The sequence below is a fragment of the Balaenoptera acutorostrata genome, chromosome 1, assembly GCF_949987535.1.
Source record: "Balaenoptera acutorostrata chromosome 1, mBalAcu1.1, whole genome shotgun sequence".
Classification (NCBI taxonomy): domain Eukaryota; kingdom Metazoa; phylum Chordata; class Mammalia; order Artiodactyla; family Balaenopteridae; genus Balaenoptera; species Balaenoptera acutorostrata.
Window position 1 is genome coordinate 4,559,929 of NC_080064.1, and position 23,757 is coordinate 4,583,685.

General features: G+C 55.7%; 2 protein-coding genes across 7 annotated transcripts; one reads left to right on the forward strand and one right to left on the reverse strand.

Annotated features, from left to right (window-relative positions):
• The first annotated feature begins 201 nt into the window (after positions 1-201).
• Positions 202-13,903, forward strand: RNF207 (ring finger protein 207). Of its 6 annotated transcripts, none has more exons than XM_057554998.1 (17): positions 202-629; positions 1,277-1,409; positions 2,604-2,748; positions 2,852-2,933; positions 3,008-3,083; positions 3,162-3,287; positions 3,735-3,781; positions 4,056-4,128; positions 4,195-4,263; positions 4,783-4,851; positions 4,946-5,043; positions 5,820-6,060; positions 6,178-6,363; positions 6,636-6,687; positions 7,008-7,125; positions 11,502-11,582; positions 12,852-13,903. In XM_057554998.1, the coding sequence occupies exons 1-17, from the start codon at positions 439-441 to the stop codon at positions 13,018-13,020; spliced, it is 1,956 nt and encodes a 651-aa protein (XP_057410981.1). In that variant the 5' UTR covers positions 202-438; the 3' UTR covers positions 13,021-13,903. The 6 variants fall into 6 exon arrangements, with proteins under 6 accessions (XP_057410981.1, XP_057410988.1, XP_057410993.1 ...); XM_057555005.1 differs by having other exon boundaries at positions 5,820-6,006; XM_057555010.1 differs by having other exon boundaries at positions 11,502-11,566; positions 12,852-12,967.
• Positions 13,904-14,369: 466 nt separating this feature from the next.
• Positions 14,370-23,571, reverse strand: ICMT (isoprenylcysteine carboxyl methyltransferase). The gene is made up of 5 exons (XM_057555047.1): positions 23,249-23,571; positions 22,315-22,403; positions 21,232-21,401; positions 20,254-20,471; positions 14,370-17,776 (listed from the first exon to the last, which is right to left on the reverse strand). Exons 1-5 carry the CDS (start codon positions 23,441-23,443, stop codon positions 17,594-17,596), a joined length of 855 nt encoding a protein of 284 aa, XP_057411030.1. The 5' UTR covers positions 23,444-23,571; the 3' UTR covers positions 14,370-17,593.
• Positions 23,572-23,757: the final 186 nt, after the last annotated feature.

Genomic DNA, 23,757 nt, shown 5'->3' on the forward strand with positions numbered 1-23,757 from the left:
GGCAGCCGGCGCCAGCCTCGGGAAGGTGGACGGGGGCACCGCGCGCGAGCCTGGGAGCGCCCGGCGCAGAAGGGGTGTCGGCTGGGGTCGCCCAGAGGACACCGGGAGGGGAATTCCTGGGGTGGGGGTGAGGGGAGGTGGGAGAGGGGGAGGCCCGGGGAGGCTGGGCGTTGGGTAGGAGGCACCGACTGACCTTCCAGGGCTGCCGTGGAGAGGCGGGGAGGGCGGCGGCACAGGGTCTGGCCCCTCCGCGCGCCTCCTGCCCGTTCTCCCCGCGCCCGGCACTCCAGCCCCCAGCCCCGGGCCCTAGCTGCTCGCTGCTCCCCGCTCCACCACCGCTGGACGCCGCGCGGGGTCCAGCGGGCCAGGTAGGAGGGAGGCGGCGCCGGGGCAGAGGGGCCGCGGGCGCCCCGCCGCCCTCCTGCGCTGTGCCCGAAGATGTCGGGAGCTATCTTTGCGCCCCTGGAGGGCCCGGGCGCCCTGGACGCGGCGAGCGGCCCCCCGCTCGTGTGCCCGCTGTGCCGCGCGCAGTACGAGCACCCCTGCCTGCTGGACTGCTTCCACGACTTCTGCGCCGGCTGCCTGCGCGGCCGCACCGCCGACGGCCGCCTCGCCTGCCCGCTGTGCCAGTGAGTGCCTCGAGCCCCGGAAGACGGGAGACTGGCCCCGCTGGGCAGGGACCTAGGTGCTGGGAGGGCAAGGCTCTGACTCCCTGTGGAGACGGCTGGGAGAGGCTGCACACAGCCTGCACCTCTCCGCCAGAGAACGTGAAGGCTCCGGCCCATTTTACAGATGGGGTAACTGAGACCTGGGGTTATGGCCCAAGGCCTCCCACAGAAAGTCAGGGGGCAAGGGCGGGCTAGAGTACGCGTGCTGTCGGATTCAATGCTGCTGGAGTAGGGGATCTCAGCTCAGCGTCTGGACACTCCCAGTAAATCACTTGGGGGTCCTGAAGTCTTCAGTCAACACAAGCGGGTTATGTTGGCTCAAGTTACCCGGGGTGGCCCTAAACTTGCCCAATGCCGTGAGAGGGGGTTGAGGGGAGCCTTCTGCCTTTGACACCCTGAGTCGCCAACCCCATCCCAAGATTCCCCTAGGACTGGAAAGGGACGGGGTCAGAGAGAGCACTGGCTGAGATATTTATAGACGTCAGGCCTGCAGGCATCCCACCTCCCGCCGCCCTATTTTTAGCTCCAGCCTGGAATGTATGGAGTAGGAAGCGGGTAGGGAGCCTTAGGGAAGGGGCCTCTGGATGTTGGCTGGAGCTTCTCCGCAGACACCAGACGGTGGTGAAGGGCCCCAGCGGGCTGCCTCCGGTGGATCGGCTGTTGCAGTTCCTGGTGGACAGCTCAGGGGATGGTATGGAGGTGGTGCGCTGTGCCAACTGCGACCAGGAGTGCGGCAAGCAGGCAGGGGCGCCTGGGGGTGGGGTGGGGAGCGGAGGGTGCCAGGTTGCACTGTCCTGACGCTTGCAGTGTGCGCCATGTCATCAGAGGATCACCCATCAGCGCCTTCTCCAACGCCTCTCTAAGGCACCCTGTATCCAGAATGTGGGCCCCATTTTACTGGTGTGGAGACTGAGGTCCAAAACAACTGCCTTGGGCCAACACCAAGATAGTTGCAGGGGTTAAGGCTATTTCGATTTGGGGGGAGCTTACTGGTCCCCAACTCAGAACACAGTTGTGAATTGGAACAGGAAGGGCATGCCAGGGCACAGGCCTAGGCCAGCCCTCTGGGGTCCGCTGCTACCTGGGTAGCTGTGAGCAGCTATCAACAGCCCAAGGGGAAGTGAGGACATTGTGCCGTTGGGGAGGGGTGATCCTGAAAGACCAGGGAGCAGAGGCCAGGCTTCAGGCTGGACGGTGAAGGGCACGCGAGACTCTCTCTGGCCTGTGGAGGCTGGACCAGGTGTTCCAAATCCCAGGAGGATGTCCCTGCAGGAGCAAAAGGTCTGGGAGGGCGGGCAAGTTCTAGAATATGTGCCACGCAGAAGTACAGAGATAACCAGCAGGAGGTGAGGGGCTGGAGGTAGGGAGAGCGTGGGGAGGAAATGGCCTTGAGTGCCAACTTAGGAAGTTGGGGGTCTGTGCTTTCATAGCCATTGCTGGGGTCAGTGCCCTGGACTCTCAGCCCTAGGGAAGGGCACCTGCAGGTCTTCACTCCTTTTCTCCTCCCAGCCAAGTTCCCACTCCAGATGGCCGGGGTGGGCATCCATGTGGCTACTATTGAGGGTGCCAAGGGGGGCTTCACACACGCACAGGCATACACACACGTTTTTGTTATAGGTGGAATGTTTTGCAAATGCAGTGCCTGCCCTCCCCACAACCCCATGTAACCCCCTCCGCAAGACCGTCCTGGGTACCTGCCCCTTACTGGACCTACTTACCTACTCTCTGAGCCTCAATATTCTCGTCTGTAAACTGGGTACATGAGAGCGCTGCGCGTTGGGGTTACATGAAAGGGCTGCATGTGACCGCGCGCCTGCCCCAGGCTGGGGCCGAGACGCACAGCCACGACGTGCGGAGACTGCAGTTCCCTCGCGGGCTGTGATGGGGATCAGGCTCCCAGTTCACGGGCGGGTTGAGCCCGAGCTCTGTCCGCAGGACGCAGAGACCACGTACTTCTGCAACACGTGCGGGCAGCCGCTGTGTGCGCGCTGCCGCGATGAGACGCACAGGGCACGCATGTTCGCGCGCCACGACATCGTGGCCTTGGGCCAGCGCAGCCGCGACGTGCTCCAGAAGTGCAGTGAGTGCGGCGTGCCGGATGGGGACCGGCGCTGGGCGGGGATGGGGGCGGGCACCGGCCGGAGCCCTCACCGCCGTCCCCCTCCCCGCCCCCCCCTCCGCAGCACTGCACGCCGAGCCCTACATCATGTTCTCCACAGACAAGAAGTCGCTGCTGTGCATCCGCTGCTTCCGGGACATGCAGGGGTGGGTAGAGGGCGCGGGAGGTGAGGGGGCTGGAGGGTGGGCCGGAGCAGGGCTCATCCGCGGGCTCCCCGTAGGGAGAGCCGGGCTCACTGCGTGGACCTCGAGTCGGCGTACGTGCAAGGCTGCGAGCGGCTGCAGCAGGCGATGCTGGTGAGCGCGGGGTGCCCGGCGCGCCGGGGCGGGGGTTGGGAACGCGCGCCCACAAGGCTGAGGCCGCCCTGTCCCCAGGCGGTGAAGGCCCTGCAGACCGCCACACGGGAGGCCATCGCACTGCTGCAGGCGATGGTGGACGAGGTGCGACGCAGCGCGGCGGATGAGGAGGCCGCCATCCACGCCCTCTTCGGCAGCATGCAGGTGAGGGGTAGGGGGAACTAGACAGCCACAGGCTGAGCATGCTTATCAGCCAGGACCGGTGCCCGGGACACAGGGCAGGCCCCTCCCCCCCGGGGCCCTCGTGGAGTTTCCAGTGTAGCAGGGCAGCAAGCATTGAGCTACGTTCAGAAGTTACTTAATCGTAGTTGCCAGGAGAGTTCTAGAGGTGGAGCACGGGCCTGCCCCAGGCTGGCACTGGTGGTGAGAGGGGGTCAGGGAAGACTTCCCCCAGGAGGTGACATTTAAGGTGAGGGCACCAGGGCTCTCAGGCAGTGAGATGCAAAAAGGAGGTGGCTCGGGCAGCAGGGCTGGTGGGCTGGAGAGAGAGCCAGCCTAAGCGGCTGTGTGGCTGGGGCCCAGGGGACTGGGAGAGTGCTGGGAGGTGGCAGGGCCGAGTTTGCCCGGTCAGTAGCAGACCTTCCCTCCCAGGACAAACTGGCAGAGAGGAAAGCGCTGCTGCTGCAGGCGGTGCAGAGGTGAGTGGTGGCGGGCTCTCCATCCCCTGCCCCTTGACCTCCAGACACCTGTCTCATAGCCTGGGCCTGGGCAGGCCCCGGCCCACCCTGGAGAGCAAGACATCCAGGTGTCTACCGGTGAGGAGGAAAACGTGGCTCGGGGCTCAGGGAAGGGGTGTCAAGGAAGGATGCACAAAGCTGGTGGGGAGATAGAACCACCCAGTTCCGAGCCCGCCCCCCAAGTGGGGTTGGGCAGCCCTCCCCTTGGAGATGAGGCTGCCTGCTCCTCCCCCAGCCAGTATGAAGAAAAGGACAAGGCCTTCAAGGAGCAGCTCTCCCATTTGGCTACTCTGCTGCCCACCCTGCAGGTAAGGGGAGCTGGGGGCGCAGGGCCGGGCACCCAGCCCAGGCGCTGAGCAGTGTCCCTCTCGCAGGTCCACCTGGTCATCTGCTCTTCCTTCCTCAGCTTGGCCAACAAGGCTGAGTTCCTGGACCTGGGCTATGTGAGTGCCCACAGCTTCTGTGTCTCCCCCCTCCCCACCAGGAGCCCACCCTGCACACCAGAGCCCCCCCCAACTCAGGGCTGGGCAGCCTGTTACCTGGAGGCTGGACCAGAGGGTCTTTGGGTGGCCCCCTCTTCCACACCATCATCTACAAAACATTTAGGGGCTACCTGAACCCCTTTTAAGAGGACATCAGGGAATTCCCTGGCGGTCCAATGGTTAGGACTCCAGCCGGTTCAATCCTTGCTGGTCGGGGAACTAAGATCCCGCAAGCCACGCAAAGCGCGGCCAAAAAATAAATAAAAAAATAAGAGGACAGCAAAGCCTAGGAGGGGGCATAAGCCTGCTCCCCCGAGGTGCAGGGTGTCGCCTGGAGTCCAGACCCCCCAGTCTTTCCTGTGGATTTGGGGGCAGGGGTGGTGTGGAGGATTGGATGGCAGGTGAAGTCCTAAAGACGGACGCGCCCTCGGGTCCTCCCGCCTCCCTGTCACCCCCACGCCCCCACCCACCTGAGCGCAGGAGCTGGTGGAGAGGCTGCAGGGCATCGTCACGCGGCCCCATCGCCTACGGCCGGCACAGAGCAGCAAGGTGGGCGGGGCCGCGGGGTGGGCCGGGCCGGGGCGGAGGCCCGCGGAGTATGGAGCTGCCTCACGAGCTCGTCCGCCCCCCCCCCCCGCCCCAGATCGCCAGCGACCACCGCGCCGAGTTCGCGCGCTGCCTGGAGCCGCTGCTGCTGCTGGGACCGCGCCGGGCGGCGGGTGCCGGGGGCGGTACCAGCACGTGAGCCGCAGGGGCGCCGGGACCGGGAAGGGGGTGCGGGCACAAGGTCCCCGTTGGGGTGGGGGCCGCCCTTCCCAGCTCGCCGAGCTCCCCGCGCCGCGTCTGGGCTCCAAAGACGTCCACGCGGGAGGGAGAGTCCGCCCAGCCTGGAAACAGCCGTCGGGGCCGCCCTGGATCGGAAGCCCGTGGCTGACCTGGAGTGGAGCCAGCCCTGGGGTGGACAGAGGGACTCAGGGGCGCCCCCAGCCGCCGCCGCTGCACCTGGACTGGGGTGTCTAAGCCCTGAAAGGGAGGGGTAGCTTAGGGTGGGGCCTGGGTCGCCAGAAGCTGCAGGGGGTCTGACTACGGGGGGGGGGGGGTGGAGACCCAGTCTAGAGAGCCGGAGACTCCCGGGGGAGTTAGGAGAAATGCCTAAACTGGATATGTCTGCTAAGAGCTCCAGGGCCCCAGGCAAGGGATACTGGGCATCAGGCCAGATTTGCAAGGTCGAGGGTGTGTGAGTGAACATAACTGCCTGAGGACATCCTGGTGGACATCCCTGAGGACATCCTGGTGGACTCTTCTGCACATTGGCATCACCCTCAGGATTTTAAAAAATACCCTGCTGATGTCATTGGTCTTGGGTGTACACAGCCTTGCGTCAGGTTTTTTCAGAGCCCCTGCGTGGTTGTGGTGTGCAGCCTGGGGTGAGAAGGCTGAGAATGCACTGGGAGGCTGGGGGAGGGGAAGACCCTCTGGACCCCCCACGTCTACATCCACACAAGTTCTCTCCCCAGGCTAGCAGGGGGCTCGGGCCCCAAGGTGCTGATGGGGCCCAGCTGCCCTTCCCCCGTGGGAAAGATGTTGGGGTCACCGGTCCAAAAGCCCACGCTGCACCGGTCCATCAGCACCAAGGTGCTGCTGGCAGAGGGCAACGATTCACCCTTCACGGAACACTGCCGCCACTTTGAGAACTCCTACCGGGTGAGGGGGCCAGGGACCTGCCAGCTGGGAAAGGCCCCACCCCTTCTCGCCAAGGTGCAGTGGCCAGATCTAGTCCTGGCCACCTGGCCTGCCAGCCGTCCCTCCACCGAGGCCCCCGCAGTGCACCCAGCCTGCAGGAAACACAGGCACTCACGCGGTCTCTCCCCCCAGCGCCTGCAGGCAGAGATGCAGAACCTGAAGGACCAGGTGCAGGAGCTGCACCGGGACCTCACCAAGCACCACTCGCTCATCAAGGCCGAGATCATGGGTGATATCCTGCACAAGTCCCTGCAGGTGGACACACAGATCGCCTTGGAGTATGCTTCCGTGGAGGGCATGAGAGCAGTCTTCCAGGAGGTAGCCCTTCCCGAGGAACCTCCCTCCCCTGCAGTCCCACCTGTCAGCATGTACATGGGCTACCCCAAGACAGGAAGCGGGGGGAGGACCTTGGCCTGGTGCCCCAGGAGTCCCTCGTGTGGCAGGCTCTGGAACCTGGGCCTTTGCTGCCTGGAACCACGTGAACTGGCTGGGAGTGTCCTATGGCTCTGAATAGCTAGAGGACAGAAATGCTGCCAAGGGAAATTCCAACTCACGGCCACGTGCAATATCCAACTTACTTTCTCTTTCAGATTTGGGAGGAATCCTACCAGCGCGTGGCTAACGAGCAGGAGATTTATGAAGGTCCCGGGCAGCTGCTGGGCACACCCGTGTCCTGGAGCTAATCCACATGCTTTCAGGGGCAGGAAGCCAGTTACCCACTAACCAGATACGAACCCCCGTGCTCTTCCCCCTAGCTCTTGACTTTGCCTCACAGCTGCTAACCGGCCCCCAAATGATATATCTGAGATCAGGATTCAGTAAGTAGGATGCCTTCACGAGTCTTACCACACTCTTTACTTAGAGGTAATCACTGAAACAGTTGGGTTATTTAGATGGTTCAAGGCTGGAGAGTAAGAATTTGAAGGCAACAAGACCTAACGCTCTGGCCTGGGCCCCCACAGCCCAGCTCCATGACCTCCTCCAGCTGAAGCAGGAGAATGCCTACCTGACCACCATCACCAAGCAGATCACGCCCTACGTCCGCTCCATTGCCAAGGTGAAGGAGCGGCTAGAGCCCAGGTGAGACCAGGGAGTGTTCCGGGGGAACCAAGACACTTCAGAATGGGCGTGGGAAAGGTGCCACACCTCTGGAAGAGCCCCTTTCAGGGAAGTCAGTGGGCCAGGTCGTGAAGGTTTAATCAGGGCATCTGGGAGGACCAGGTGCTGGACATCTGCCAAAACACAGAATGAGCACGCTGTTCTGAGTTTCTGCTTTTTTTCTGCACACAACTGCCCATCTCTTTACACCTTGGGGGTGTAATGAGGGTCCTTAGCTGATCCAGACAGCAGGACACAGAGGAAAGAGAACTTCCCCAGTACATGGTTAAGCCAAGTCTAGATAGGAACCTGGACCAGGCTCTCAGCACCATACTTGGGCACTGGAGGTGTTACAGTGGCAGAGGATTTTTGGTGGCAGGTCCTCAATGTGCCTGCCTCTCAAGTCTGTGCCCCAGGGTGGTTGCCCTGTAGGGCTGGTACACAGTGGTCAACCTAGCCTCTCCCTCCACCACCCTCCAGGGGACTCCATTTGCCTCACTCCAAAGTGAGATCTCCTGATTCCCATATGACACATGTCCTCTTTCATGGTTTGGTGGAGCCCATCCCCCAAGCAGCTCCTTGAGAAAGGGTACAGAGAAGGGACATGTTTTGAACAGCGCAAGGCTGCAATATCTTTATTCTGCCTTTGCACTTGACTGATAGTTTTGCTGGGTATTGAATTCTAGATGGAAATTCTAAATTGGAAATGATTCTCCTTCGAAGGCATCACTCTATTGTCTTCTGGCTTCCAAGGCTGTCTTTGAGAAGTTTGAAGGCATTCTGATTCCTAATCCTTATAACGTGACCCACTTATTCTCTTTATTTATTTATTTATTTTAATATTTATTTATTTCGGCTGTGCCGGGTCTTAGTTGCAGCACGTGGGATCTTTAGCTGCGGTATGCGGGATCTTTAGTTGCAGCATGCGGACTTCTTAGTTGCAGCATGCATGCAGGATCTAGTTCCCCAACCAGGGATCGAACCTGGGCCCCCTGCATTGGGAGCACAGCGTCTTACCCCCTGGACCACTGGGGAAGTCCCCACTTATTCTCTCTTCAGAAGCTGGTGGAATCTTCTCTGCTCCCAGTGTTCTGAAATTTCACATTGGTGAGGGTCTAATTCTATCCATTGGGTACCGGTGGGTCCTTTCAATCTGGAAATTCATGTCCTTGTTTGGTCATATTTCTTCTTGAACTGGTTAGTTGATTTTCTCCACTTTTTCTCTTTCTGGAATTCTTACTGGGTATTGGCCTTCTGGGCTGGCCCTCTGATTTACCATCTCTTTTCAGTCTTGTTTTCCACCTCTTCATCTTTTTGCTGTACTTTCTGGGAGATTTCCTCTCTTATCTTCTGACTCTTCTATTTAGTTCTTCATTTTTGAAGAAAACTTCCAAGAGCTCTTTTAAATGTTTTAAATTGTTTTTCATTCCCAAAGAGGTGTTTTTGGTACCCTGACTGCTCTTGTTACACAGCATTCTGTTGTTTCATGGACAGAATATCTTACCCCTTTGGGGGGCTGATAGGTGTTTTTTTGCTTTTGTTTTTTTAAGTTTCCTTCTCCCTGAAGTCTGTTTCCTCCAAGTTACTTTTTGTTTATGTAGGTTTCTACCTTCCCTGTTAAAGGCTTTTCTCAGCTGTCAGGAAATCTTTGATCACCTGTTCATGTTAGGAGTTGGGGTTGGGGAGAGCAGGCTGGAAGCTCTGAGCACACGGGCGGTGCTTCGGTGTAAGGGATCTGGGTGGGCAGCGTTTTTTGTTTTGCTTTATCTTACTTTTGATGCCCCAATGTCAGTGTTAGATCTTTGCCCAGTTTCCTTCCTGGAAGGTCACCGTATGGAGTATCTGTATGCACAGCTGATTTTCTGTCCTTCAGTAGTTCTCACGGTGGGTCGCACCCTCCCAGAGACTAACCCTTCAGTATTGGGGGTGGGGGCAGCGGTTCGGAGGTAGGGATCTTGACCTTCATCGTCCTATTTCAGTCCCACCCTCCTGCTTGCAGAGGCATCAGGGCTGCCCGTTCCTGGGCCCCCTGAGGATTCTGTGGTGGGAACTGGTCGGGCCTCAGCCGCTCAGGTCTGCTGAATTAGTGACCATTGTCTACATGCTCTCCAGTTCCAAAATTTTGCTGTTATCCTTTCCTGCTGTCAACCTGGAGAGGTTTTTTCCCCTTCATTGTTTTGGTCCCTTTACTAGTTTTAATGAGTTTGGGGAAGAAGGAAAATTAGAGTGTGTGTGTGTGTGTGTGTGTGTGTGTGTGTGTGTGTGTGTGCAATTGCTGTATTAATCCAGAACTGCCAAGCCACCTTTAAAGTCACTATTTTAACATGTCACACTGAGAGGTTGCACTCATCATGCCTTTTGCACAATTTTGATCAAATCCCTGACCAGCCAGGACTAGTTACAGTGTCCTCCTAAGCTGACATTTACTAAGCAGTTTACTCCAGATACTGTGTGATTCCATTTATAAAGCCTCAAAACCAGGCAGAACTAACCTCTGGTGTTAGCAGTTGAGATTGGGATTATCCTGGGGGGCCTCTGGGTGGAGGTGACATCCTGGTGCCGCCTACCCAGCCTGTTCACGCTGTGTGCCCGTTCTAAGCCGTGCTCTTACCACTGGCGTCCTTCCCCTTCTGTGTGCTCTGCTTCGGTGAGCAGCTGGCTTCAGGTAGGGTGCTCCTGCCTGCCTGCAGGGGGCCACACCCCGGCAGAGTCACATCTCTGCGGGGAAGTGGCATCCGTGGTTGGTGTTAGCAAATGGAAAGCTTGGGCAGGAGCCCAGCTCCTGGAGGTTTGGGGCAAGCAGGGAGGCTGCCTCTACGCTTCTTCGCGGCCCCACTTTCCAGGTATCCGGAGCTGCCCTCTGCTTCCTCCCCTCCCACTGCTGGCAACTCACACCAACCCCACCCACCAAATCTGCTCTTGTTCCCACCATCAGCAACCTGTCGGCTGCACCCCTTGGGCTCGGAGAGCACCCGGGAGCCTGGGCTGTCTGTCACCTTCATCACACTCTTCTTTTGCTTCTGAGACGCCCCACACTCCCGGTTTGGTTTTCCTCCTGCCCCTCCAGCTGTTCCTTCTTCTGTTTTTTTTAAAGGGAAAGAGAACCTTTTTTAAAATTTTATTTATTTTAATTTATCTTTATTTGGTTGCACCAGGTCTTAGTTGCGGCTCGTCAGCTGCTTAGTCGTGGCATACGAACTCTTAGTTGCAGCATGCATGTGGGATCTAGTTCCCTGACCAGGGATCGAACCCGGGCCCCCTGCATTGGGAGCGCAGAGTCTTAACCACTGGGCCACCAGGGAAGTCCCCCAGCTGTTCCTCCTTAGTCTTTTTGGCTTGGCTCTGCCTCCTCGGCTCAAGGCCCAAGAGTCCGTTTTCCCCAGGGCTCAGTCCCAGGCATTCTTCTCATCCTACGCCCTCTCCTTAAGGGGCTTCACCCAGTCTCCTGGCTTTAAAACCCCATGGTATGGCAGAGGACCCCCAATCCCCCTCCCCAGCACAGATCTGCCCAAGCTCTAGACTCATCTCCAAGTGCCCCTTCCTGGGAGAGTCTCCTCTTGGTGGTCTCAGGGCACCTCAAACCCCACAATGGCCCCGAACTTGGTTTCCTCCCCCCCGAACATGCTACTCCTGTTTCAGTGAAGGCGTCACAGTCACCCAGGCGCTCGAGTAAAAAGCCCAGGAGACATGGATTCCTTTCTTTCCTTCACCCCTATTGCCAACCCACCCTCAAGTCCTGTTGACTCAACTGTCCTGGTCCACCTGCTTTGTCTCCACTGCGACCCTCAATCCAAGCCGCCGTCGTCAACCCCCGCACCCTGGCCCCTCCAGCACGTCACAGTCAGTGGTCTTTCTAAAGCCTATCGTGCTGGGGCCTGAAAGTCCTTTCGGGACCCTCTCTGCCCACCTCCGACCACGTCGGCCCCTCCCCACACCCCAGGCACAATGGCCTTTCAGTCCCGCAAAGAAGCTAGACTGGCTGCCACTTCCCTGCCTCTGCCTGGAATGTTCTTGCTTCGTCTTGTTCCATGGACCTCATCACCCAGGTCTCAGCTTGAACGTCAGCAGGGAGGCCTTCCCAAACCACCCTATTGAAAGCGGGTCTCCCTCACTGTCACTCCCCATCAACCGTCCCGCTGGGCCTCCTTCCCAACCTTGGCGTGTCTCCCCCCGCAGAACGGGTCTCCCACAAGAGCAGGGCCCAGCCTCTCTCGTCCACTGCCGTGGCCCTGGCCCTCGGTAAATATTTGGGCCCAAAGCGTTTGCTCAAGTTTGGTGTTTGTGCAGCGAGCCTAAGCACACGCAGCGGGCCGGCTCTGCTGCATCCAGATTCCTGGGAACTGCTTTCTCTCACGCAGGTTTCAGGCCCCTGTGGATGAACCGTCAGACCATCTACAAAACACGCATGATGACGGCGTGAACGGTGAGGCCCAGGCCAGGTAAAGTGAGTCTTTCCAACCTGAGCGGGCAAACGATTTAATCTCAGAGACAAATACAGGCGACAAAGACTGACCTCCGGTTTTCTTTTGGTCCCAACTTGCCACTGACCAGCTCTACGGCCTCAGCTGGGCCTCAGTGTGTAAAATACAGGGTCAGAGGGGTTCTTAAACTGGGCGGTGCCTTCAAACAAATGACCTCGTAGATGACAGATGTGACCCTGATAGACATGACGTGAGGTTTATAACTAGGGACAGCCGTGGTTGCCTCCTGCCCAACCCACACCTCTGAGAGCGCAGGCTCCTACACCACTGTGACTCGAGAAGAAGGGATCGAGGGTTATTTCTTCCTGTGAGAGAGCATTGCTACTCACTGGGGCCACAGTGTTTGCCAAAATAATTGCCAGAGGGAGAAGAGGATGTGCGATAACAGATGTGTCACTGTCACAGGCTGATCTCTTCGTATTTCTCTGGAGTTGTAGAAAGTCAGAGCTAAAAGGGCCTGGGGGCGGGGAGAGGTCTGCTGCATCCAGAGCCACCACGGGGTTGGTGACAGAGCAGAAAGCAGCCCTACCCTCCCAGGCACCATGCTTCAGGGGAGGGTCAATTCAAAGAGCAGGGTCACCACAAGCCACTGAAATGGTCTGCACTGCTGATGTTTTGGCAACTAAAAGTCATCAGAAGTGAATAAGAATCCTTTAGGAGGGGCTTCCCTGGTGGCGCAGTGGTTAAGAATCTGCCTGCCAGTGCAGGGGACACCGGTGGTGGCGCAGTGGTTAAGAATCTGCCTGCCAGTGCAGGGGACACCGGTTCGAACCCTGGTCCGGGAAGATCCCACATGCCGCGGAGCTGCTAAGCCCATGTACCACAACTACTGAGCCTGTGCTCTAGAGCCCACGCGCCACAACTACTGAGCCCGTGAGCCACAACTACTGAAGCCCGCACGCCTAGAGCCCGTGCTCTGCAACAAGAGAAGCCACCGCAATGAGAAGCCCGTGCACCACAACGAAGAGTAGCCCCCGCTCGCCACAACTAGAGAAAGCCTGCGCACAGCAACGAAGACCCAATGCAACCAAAAATAAATAAATACATAAATTTATTAAAAAAAAAAAAAAAGAATCCTTTAGGAGATGATGTAGTTAAGGTTCTATCACCCGCTGGTGCCTTCCCGGAAGGCTTGCCATTCTGAAAGCCCCTGCCTGGGTGGATTTTAGTGCTGGGACACAGGGAGACAGGGGAGCAGAGAGGAGCTCACATTAAGTGTTTCTTTAGGAACGATCCAGTGAGTGTCTCGGAGAGGAGAGAGAAGAGCTCAGAGCCGAGAAACAGCCGGACCCTGAGCAGCCTCGCAGAAGAGCCTCCACTGAAAAATAAAGATTCTCACAGACCCAAACCGAAAAATGGGGGTGACGTCCCCACATGGAGAGAGCGCCCAGCTTAGCATGGGACTGGTCCCGGAGGTCGGGCATTTCACAACATGCACGTCAAGGCTGGGATATTTAAGAAAAGGCGGTTCCCATCATGATTTTCTGTTTAATGTGTAATCATTTATCAGCAGTAAAACCCAGACAGTCTCTGCCAGGTCCCAATTTCAGGTTCTTTGGCTTGAGCTAGACTTCGTGTCACCCCGAGTCCTGGTCCTCATCACGGTGACTCGGGACGGCATCCCAGTCTGCGTGGAAGATGTTACATGAGTGAACATCCAGCCTGAAGCCCCTCACGCCCCCTGCACCTCCCTGGCGTCTGTGTGCTAGTCCCGAGAGCTCTCGCTGGGGTGGGGTGTGCACCCGTCTGAATTTCGGGTGATGAGACTCGCCCACTGTGCGGCATCTGCCCTGCCACAGAGGAATCCGGCTCCTCCTGAACCACAGCCCCACTGTTAACCGGGCGACCCTGGAAAGTTCCACCCGCTAATCTGAGCGCTGACTCAGCATAGGGGAAAAAACCTTCGCTCCAGCTTTTCTCACTGTAGGGCCAGGGCTGAGCGCATAAAGCCACGCAATAGCATCTGGTGGCCTGCATGGCAGGAGGTGGCCTCCGTCACGACTTCCCCACCGCTGTCCCTGCCTGCTGTCACTCTCCTGTGTTCACCTTCTATTGATATTAAAGCACAATTCACCAGCAACTTTGCTCTAGTGGTTTTCCACTCCTACCCAGTACCCTTTTTATCAAGCGGAACTTAAACAAAATGCTTAAAAAAGAAAATTAACCTGCATGACCTAAAATGTAAAGTTTTGGAGGCAAAATGATGCCCAAAGAATCATGCTTCAAGCAAACATCAGCTTGATTCAGTGGTTCCAACAGCGAGTGGCTTCTCTGTGCCAGGTAGGCCTGCAGGTCAATACACTGACCATCTGCCACATCAGTACCCGACACCCCCACACCTGCTGTCAAGAGCACCGATGTTCCCATCCCAAAGCATCACAAACCTCCACGGTAGCCTAGGGGGCTGGAGGAACTTGTCATGACAAACCGGTTAGAGGTAGGACTTCAGAACAGAATCGAGGAGGCAAAACACACCTGGTTTTACGCTGCAGGTTTTGGACATTTCTTAGCCAGAAGCAAAAAGACCTTAAGAGTTTCCGGGGGCTTCCCCGGTGGTCCAGTGGTCAAGACTCTGCACTCCCAATGCAGGGGGCCCGGGTTCGATCCCTGGTCAGGGAACTAGATCCCGCATGCCGCAACCAAAAGATCCTGCATGCTGCAACTAAGACCCGGCACAGCCAAATAAATAAATAAATATTTTTTTTAAAGTTTCTGAATCCCACACAATCATACTATTGTTCACAGTGAAATCAAGTACAGTTTTATTTAAGAATTGGAAATAATTCTGTGAAAGAAAATCCAATATTTAAATAAACATTTCTGCATGTAAAAAGAAGAGTAATTACCCCATTAGGTTTACTCTCCTAGCTTAAGCTATGGGACAGACCCTCAGGAGCAAGCGCTTGGGACCGCTGCTGATGGCCGGTCGTCCGAGCCCAGGACGGGGCGTCAGGCTTCCATAGCGGGGCACAGAGAGCAAGCCTCTCCCACCGTGCCAGACAGGCTGGGGTCGCCTGGCCTCACCAGGTCACTGCAGAGGCAACACGCAGAGGGAGAGCACAACTCCCTAAGGCAGTAAGGAAGTGCAGAGAAGGGACAGTGGTTCACTCTTCCTGTCACAGAGGGGCTGCGACCAAACCCTACGGAACCTCACCTGTCAACACAACCGCTTGGTTTAGCGATGCTTCCCCATCATGTTAATCACCCAGAGTGCTAAGTAAGTGGAAGGGATTAATAACGTTCACTTTGTAGGCTTGTGCAGCAGTTTGTGACAATGAAGGGCTGGCGGGGCGCGCTGCCTTCTGCCCTCTGCCAGGCTCGCCTACAACCTCGTTTCCGTAAACTGCCATTCTTGGCCCCAGCCTGCAAACCCTCATGAAATGCTTCATTTTGCACTGCTTCAAAATAGCTTTGCTCTGTGCAGTGCCTCTTTTCCATTTCAGAGTCTCCGCTTTGAAACCTGCAATGGAAAAAGAAATCTCTTGACGGTTTCTTAATTTGAGGGAACCGGCGACGTGGCCTTCACCCAAAGTGAGCTTTCGGGAAAACCCAAAAAGCCTGTACCTCGTTAGCCTGATCCTCTTCCCTGTGCGCTGTCACTGCTGAATTTATGAAGTTAAAAATAACCTGAAGATCTCAGGGCTAGATGAAAGTCAATCACTTGCCAAATCCCGCCCCTAAGTAAAATCAGGGTGGGAACTTGCTTGTGGACCTGCTCTTTCAAGCAGAGCAGAATGTCACGTCCAGCGCAGGTGGTGTGATGGCAGCATCTCCCTGCCGACACCAGGGCCTGCCTCCTGAGCTCCAGGCCTGGCAGGCAGGCGGAGGAGGGACAGACCGTCAGAAGCCAACACCTCCGGTCTTACTGTCTGCAAAGCCAGGGTCGTGAGTCACTAGCTCCTCTCCATCCGCTAAAGAGACAACTTCACGACCCCCAGTGGTAACGAAAGCTGGGTCCTAACCTGCTAGATGCAGCAAGAAAGGACTTTCCCTCAAAGAGCTGGGGGTGGCCGCCAAAACCCCAGCTACGCCCTCCTCAGTTTTGCAATCCTATTAAGTGGCGTTTATCTCACTAGGAGTGGTCTGGAGAACAAGTTTAGCACTGATTCAAGTCCCCAAACACAGTAAGTGCATGTTGATGTCCCACCGGGCAGTGTTCCCGCCAGGGGAATCTGCCGCGAGGCTCTGGCTGCTGCCTGGGTTGTCTGCCTGCGAGACCTCAGGAAGCCGAGGCTGGAATCCGTCCGGCCCTCAAAGCAGCAAATGGTGCGCCTGTCACCAATGAACCTGTAAGCCTCTTTGGTACATATAATGATGAAAAAGCTAACTAGGCCATGAAATCTAGAAATAAGTTAATATCTTGACTTGGTAAAATGCTTTTTTGAACACACATTTCCGGTATCTGGTACAGTGAATCAAACGTCCAATTTTGTGTAACTCATGCAGTATTGGTTTCGTTTATGTCATCTCTGTCACCAAAGTATTAAAAACGTTTGACATTGTTCTTCTAAGTCTTCACAAGACCCCTGCGAGGTAGGTGGTATTGACCCCATCCTACAGATGGGGAGGTCTAGGCACGGAAAGGTTTAGTGGCTCCTCGAAAACCGCGTCGCGTCGCGTGGCGTGGCAGCGCTCCAGCCAGGCGCCGATGCCACCTCTGATTCACGCTCTGTTGGTGCCACTGCAGGACTGCATGGAAGGAATTCACACTGAGAGCAAGTTGCTCTCTGGTCCAGAATTCAACAAGGGTCTCAAAGCTTATATGTTTGACTCGAAAGCCAACCACTCTTCCTGAACTTGAAAAACAAAAGTACTGACTAAATCTCAACTGGGATTATTTGCCCTATTTTTTTCATGAGTTGACTTGCTTGAATTTCATAGTTGTTTATGCTCAAACCCCTTTGGAAAAGACAGTTTGAAATGGCATTAGGGACGATGGAATTTTGAGAACAGAACATAGAAATCAATGGTTAATAGATTTAAGTCAAAACACAAAAATATAAGCTATGATAGAATAAGAATAAACCCCAAGTAAACGGAGAGCAGTATTTCTCAACGTTTAACAATGCCTTGCACAGAGCAGGTGTCCAGGAAGCATTTTTTTGGATAAAGGAGAAATGACACATCTTTGACATGCCTGTCACTGGTAACAGCCCCCTTCTGGGAGGAGCCAGGACCCAGGAAAGCCACAGGGGCCCACAGTCTCCCTGGCCCGGGGAGCCCTGGTAACACAAAGCGTCAGCTGAGTCATCTGGAGGGGTCTGTGCTGCCTTTCTGCCAAATGAAAGGTGGGGCTCACACGCCAATCGAGTCCCCCGAGTTCATACTGCTGTTTTTGAAAACAGGTAAGTAAACATGATGAGATATATGAAGAGCCAAAGTGCCTTATAAGGAAGTGTCTTTAAAACTATAGAGATCCTCATGCACTTAAGGACAGAAACAGTGAGGTTAAAGCTGTGCTGTCTGTGTGTTTCGGTCCAAGTAAGGGTTCTGAATGGGTTGCTAACGCTAGTAGGTACTGGTGCCCACGTACCCCTCCTGCTGCGGGAGCCTCACTCAGCGTCAGGAGCGAGCCCCCCTCTCCCCAGAGGTCTTGGTCACAACTTAACAGCCCCGGCCTCGTGGGGGATGGAGTGTGGCCTAGGCTCTCCCCAGGCACGTCGGGGGGGCACTGCCGAGTACTGCTGTTATCTGCATCTCGTCCACCTTTAATCTGCGTCCTACCTTGATGCAGCCAGAGATCACGCTGCTCCGGGGCAGGGGGAGGTGGGGGTGGGGGTGGGAGGGGGGTCCTTTGGTCCTAAGGCCTTCTGACCATTTGATCTTGAGTGATATTCCAGAAGAGTAACTGGTGACATACAAAATGATTTAAGAAAGTCCGTTCTGCAGAGCGGCCGACAGGAAGCAGTTCCGTCCCACGCTGCCTGGAGTGGGAGGCCCCCCGGCCTGGCCTGGGCTGCCCGGGCCTATCATAGCTCCACCTTGACCCCCTTTATGAAAGGCAGGCCCGTGGGCACCCGCTTCTTATACTCCAGGTACTCGTCTCCAAAAAAGTGGATCAGCGAGATCTCCTCCTCCTCTGTCCGGTCGCGGAAGAAGCGCCACACTGTCAGAGCGTAGCTCACGCCGCAGATGGGGTTACACAGCACCACCTGACGAAGGGACACAGGGTTAGTGGACTGGGGTCAGTGTGATCTGACACCTTGAACTTTAGCGGCACGTGCTGCTCTCCAGCAACCACAGAGGACTTCCTGCCAAGGGCCCGAGAAACTCCCGAAATATCACCAGGGTCTTTGAGACCCTGAGCCAGGGCGCCATTAACGGAAACCACACCATCACTTTCACAACAGGGCTAAACACCCATCACTGCAGCTTTCGTTCGTATGCTTTTCTGTTGTTCCTCTTACCTGAGAGATACCTAAAAATTGAAAGGAAAGAGCAACCTCTTGGATTTCAACCCCCAGGCAGGGGTGCTAGCAACTCCTCCCTCCACCCCCATTCGTGAATTCCCGCGCGGCTCCCAGCCTGCCCCCTCCCTAGCACGCTCCCTCCCGCCCCACCGCTGCCTGGCCCCCTGCCTCTGGCCCCCGCAACCTTCCTGCGTACGCCGATACACTGCTGTCAGCTGAGCCCCCAAAGCCACTTCTTCCATCAGATCACTCCCCTGTTCACAAAGCACCAAGGCCTCAACCACGCCTCCTGAGCCCGGCTTTCGAAGTCCAGGAAAGCAGCTCCTCGGCCCACTTCTGTGTAGCTCAGGAGCCCACTGATCCACCCCTGCCCACGCCGACGGGCCCCCCGGCCCCCGCCCGGGACGTATGTCTTCCCCACATGGGTGACGCCACTTCTTCTCACCATTGTTTACTGAGCACCTACTGTGTTCCCAGCACATGCCAAGTCCTTTACCACCAACCAGTAAGCCATTCGACGCCCAGAGCAAGCCTCTTGAGTAGCGCCGCCACCCCCGCTTAACCCACAAGGAAACGGAGGCCAATCAGTTGATGTTAGAGCCGGACCGGCCCCGACCCGCCCGCCAGCGACCCCAGAGCCTGTGCCGCCACCGCCAGCAGACCCTAGAGAGGGGTTTCCCAGTCTCAAGCCACAACCGTCATGGAGCCAGGAGATCAATCCCGTGCATCCAAAACGGCATTACAAAGACTAACAAGATAGGAAACAGAGTGTTTTGTACACAGTCAGGGTGAGTGTTGTTCAGGAAAGATGTGTGCAGCTTTTACACACACTTGTGTGCTGGGTCATGGTGTAGAAAGATCTATAGTCAAAGAAGTATGAAAAGCTCTCCAGTCCTAGAGCACTTAGGTTTATTAGTTAGCACTTAACGGCAAATTACATGATTCCACTACAATCAATCTGTTCCCGGGGAATGTGATCTTAAGTTTCAGAGTTTCAAGTTTTCACACAAATGCTGTGCAGTAACCTACTACACCACTGGGGGTCACCAGAGTGCCCCCCCATAGCATGCACTGCAATGGGATGCCTGGGGGCCCAGACTGGATGTTCCCAAAGAGGTGATGAGTTTTCTAAGCTCTATCCACATTCTCTGGCCAAGTCCTTCTAGGACTAAGAAAACAGATTCAAGAGACAATGCTCAAGAAACAAGGCTCGGAGGCTTCCCTGGTGGCGCAGTGGTTGAGAATCTGCCTGCCAATGCAGGGGACACGGGTTCGAGCCCTGGTCTGGGAAGATCCCACATGCCGCGGAGCAACTGGGCCCGTGAGCCACAACTACTCAGCCTGCGCGTCTGGAGCCTGTGCTCCGCAACAAGAGAGGCCGCGACAGTGAGAGGCCAGCACACCGCGATGAAGAGTGGCCCCCGCTCTCCGCAACTAGAGAAAGCCCTCGCACAGAAACAAAAACACAACACAGCCATAAATAAATAAATTAATTAATTAAAAAAAAAAAAAAAAAGAAACAAGGCTCGGTCTGCAACCTGAGACAGAGCAAACCTCCATCGCTCATGTTAAACCTGACACATGACCCTGGGCTCATCCACAGCAGCCTCTAATGAAAATCAGCTAAGCTGCCCCTTGAGTGGCAGAGGGCTCTCCCCAAAGCCCCATCTCTGTCCTCATCCCACTGGGATGCTCCAGATCTAAGTTAAAGAGGCAGAAAAGGGGTACGACGGGGGGGGTAACGGCACCTAGAATCGCCAAGAGTTTACAAGCTTAGGACACCCAGATTTTAAGTACATAGCAAAAAATGCTAAAGACTAAATCAGTTCTTTTGACTTTTATTTAACTATCACTTGAAACATGGCAGGGAACACGTGTACCTATTTTAAAAGGACCATCAGGGAATTCCCTGGTGGTCCAGTGGTTAAGACTCCGTGCTTGCACTGCAGGGGGTCCAGGTTCAGTCCCTGCTAAGGGAACTAAGATCCCACCAGCTGCACAGCGTGGCCAATAAATAAATAAATAAGTAAACACAACACTTAAAAAAAAAAAAAGAAAATGGAAAAAAAATTAAAAAGACCAACAACTTCGTGAATACACCGAAATCTACCAAATTATACACTTTGAAATGATGAATTTTATGATATTTAAATCTATGTCGATTTAAAACATATTTTTAAAAACTTTAAAGGAGACCAGTATCGTATCTGATAGCATACCTGGGTTCCGATACTCCAGTAAAACCACCCAACATAAGAAGGATGCCGGAACCAAGCGTATACTCCGCTTGTCACCAGAGTGTGGGTTTCTGACTTTTCATTCTGCACCACGTGGTTGAAATTGGAACCAGCTGTAAACATCGCCGCTTTCCTCAGACACTCTCCAAAGACCACCATCAGCAGCCCCGTGGCGCTGAGCCAGGTGATCTGCTTCAGTTCTGCAGGAGAGGGATGGTGACAACCGAGGAGTGAAGACCCTGGACTGCTGAGTTCCCCTCTGCATGCTTAAAATTAACCTACGTTTCAAAAGACAGGGACACTAGAACACATGCTAGCGGGCAATCGGCATCTGTCATCACATTAAAATTTAATTATAAACAAAACACAGTCCCCTAAGTCATGCTGTTCACCCATTCACGTTAGAACGCCAACAGCCCAGTTAGAGAGTCACGGCAAAGAGCTGACGGGCTCCCATCCTTCCTCTGGGGACAAACACAGCTAAGTGAAGCCGAGAAGGACCCAGCGTCTCTCATCTTGGCCCTTTACTGAATCTTAGGAACTATATACATTTCATTTAACTTGCTGTGGAAAGTTCAGTGTCAGAGTAGGTTCCAGATGCAGTAGTTTTTGCTAATAAAATTTTTACATGAAATTTCTCAAGTCACAGAAAATGAACAGATCCAAATCTTCTGACTGTAAAATTGGTATTACAGCTATCAGAGGTTGGGACTTCCTGTTAAATGGTACACACTACGTCCTGCAAGGCTTAAAGCGTAAGGTCAACACATCCTCCATTCAAAATCCAGAAGCAGAATTCACAAGTGGAGCTTGTCCTTTATAAAGAGCTTAGTGAGGATAGAGGTCTGGGGAAAATCACTCGGGGAGATTAGACCTGAGAGGTGAACCCACGTCACTGTCCTCAGGCCCACGTGGAAGCCACCCATCTCCCCTGCAGAGGGGAGAGCAGGGTACACTGACCTGGCCAGAAGATATTTTCAAGTGTGAACTCTATCCAAGAAGAAAGAGCTGCTACTGTATACTCCACACTGTGATTCAGGAGAAAGGAATCCAAGGACAGACTCTTGGGATTATTGACGGCTGTGACTAAGTATTCAGAATAGTGAAACAATGACAGGGAGCACATATACCTATTTAAAAACAAAAAGAACGAGAGGTAAGTTGGGGCAAGGGAATCAAGTTAGCTGTTAAGTCCAAGTACAGATTTGGTCTGAACTGTCCCTGAATTCTATGATGAGGGCCTGCTGTCACCTGTCTGAGAGTGGACATCAGGCACCCACATGTAGCATTATTCCCTGAGGTTTGCAGAAAGGGGGGTTGTAAAGGGACTATGTTGTTGAATGTCACAGGAGGGAAAAAAAGAAAAAAAACAAAAAAACAAAAAAACATAGGTTAGGAAGGCACTATGGGCCTTCAGCCTTTTTTAAAATGACACTACACACAGTAAAACATGAAAGAGAGAAGTATCAAAATAAAGTAGTGATGTATGTCGAATACAAAAATTCGAAAAACTGAAATAATTCCAGCAAAGAAGGATTAGATGGCTCAGAGTATTGATAATAGGAGATGAAGCTTTTTACCTTGAAGCCACTGGTTCATATCCAGGTCAGGGCCTAGAAGGCTCAAGGGACTGAAATCACAGTGTAGGGAAAAATCCTACACTGGCCGTGGGGGAGGCACTAGATGTGACCTAATAGAAATTAGAGACGGAAAAGGCCTGTGAAGACGAGCCAGAGCCTTGCCCCTTCCTGTCACTGAGGACCAGTACCCTCTTCTGGGAAGGGCTGGTCACATTACTGAAGGTGCAGCAGATGAGAGCACCTATGGGAAGGGCGCCAGGGAGACCTGTTTCCACCTGCGACAGAAGCAACCAATGGGCACAAGTTCTCAAGGTTCGAGATGCGGGAATCTAGGAAGCTAGAGGCCTCATTCCCTTAGAGCCCTCACTAGCCTTCAGCCAGCCAGGGATGCGGGAATATCACTACTGACCCTCTGATCCGCCCACCCTCACCTCAAAACTATCATTCCCAAAGCACTTCTTACCAGCCAAAGTGATTCCAAGAAGACTGGCTAAAACTTAGCAGCACTCCACAGCCAAACACAAAGCCAAGGAAACAGGCTCGGATGGCTATCTGAAACGGACCCAAAAGGGGATCAGTCACCTGGTTGTCCACAGAGCATACATGCTACTTCCTGGGATAAGTAGGCCACCCGCAAGTCCATGGAGTCGATTTGCTCAGAGGTTAACAGGGTGAAGCAGGGCTGCCTGGGTTCAAATCCCAAGCCCACCCCGCTATGGCTCTGTGGCCTTAGGGAAGTTACTTAATCTCTCTGGACCTCGGTTTCCCCATCTACACAATGGGGATGACAAGAGTACCTACCTCTGAGGACTGCTGTGAAGATTACCCATGTAAAGCACTTAACACGAAGTGCTTCGTAAGTAAGATTTAGCTACCATTACTATTATGATTGTTATTGTCACTCAGGGCTGTGGGAAAACTGCGTTAAACCTAGCTTATTGGCCGGATTCTCCCAAGTCCATGCAGCGAATCTGGTCGGGCAGCCGGGACTCTGCGCCCAGCCCCCTCCACGTAACTGCGGGGGCCTCTGACCTCAGACTTGACAGCAGGTAGTTCTCCACACCTTAAATTACATAAAAGAACTCGTGGGCCCGCTCACTCCCCACCCCACGTGCATCTGCCGCAGCTGCTGAACGGCACCAACCGCAACTTCCCACCCACTCCGCCGGGTGGAGGGGGCCCGCGCCCCACGCCCCCCGGGACTGGCAGGGAGGGGGCCCTCCTGCCACCTGAACTCGCAGCTGCTAAAAGGCGCGGCCGGGGGAGGCAGCCCCTCTCGCGGGCCGCGCTCTCGGCAGACCCGGACCTCGACCCCGGGGGGACGGTGCCCACGCGCCGCGCCCAGCCCGCCCGGCCCCCGGTCCCCGCCCCGGCCCTCGGCCCAGCCCGGCCCGCACCTGGTAGCGCGGCGGCCGGTAGAGCAGCAGCAGCAGTGCGTTGAGTCCGGCCACGTAGAGCGCCAGCCCGGTGCGGCCCTGCAGGCCGGCGCGCGTGAGCAGCGGCAGCGCGAGCACCGAGGCGCCCAGCAGGAAGGTGGCGAGGCTGAGGCGCGCCTCGGAGCCCGGCGGAGCCCGCGCCGCGCAGCCCGCCATGGCGCAGGGCGGCGGACCAGCGGGCGGCGGCCCCAACCGTAGCCTGGGGAAACCCGCCCGCCGCGCCTGCGCACTGCGCTGCCGACGCCGGCCGGGAAGGGCAGCTGCCCAGACCTGCGCACCGCCCGTGAACTCTCGCGATACCGCCGCGCCTTGCGGCGGGGGCCCGAATTTGACAGGAGCGCCCAGCCCTGCCGCCCCGCCCCGCCTCGCCCCGCCCCGCCGCGCCGCCCCGCCCCGCCCCGCCATCCCCCCGGGACCCCCTGACCCAGGCAGAGCTGCGGCTGGCGGGCGGGGCAGCGGGGAGGCTGGGT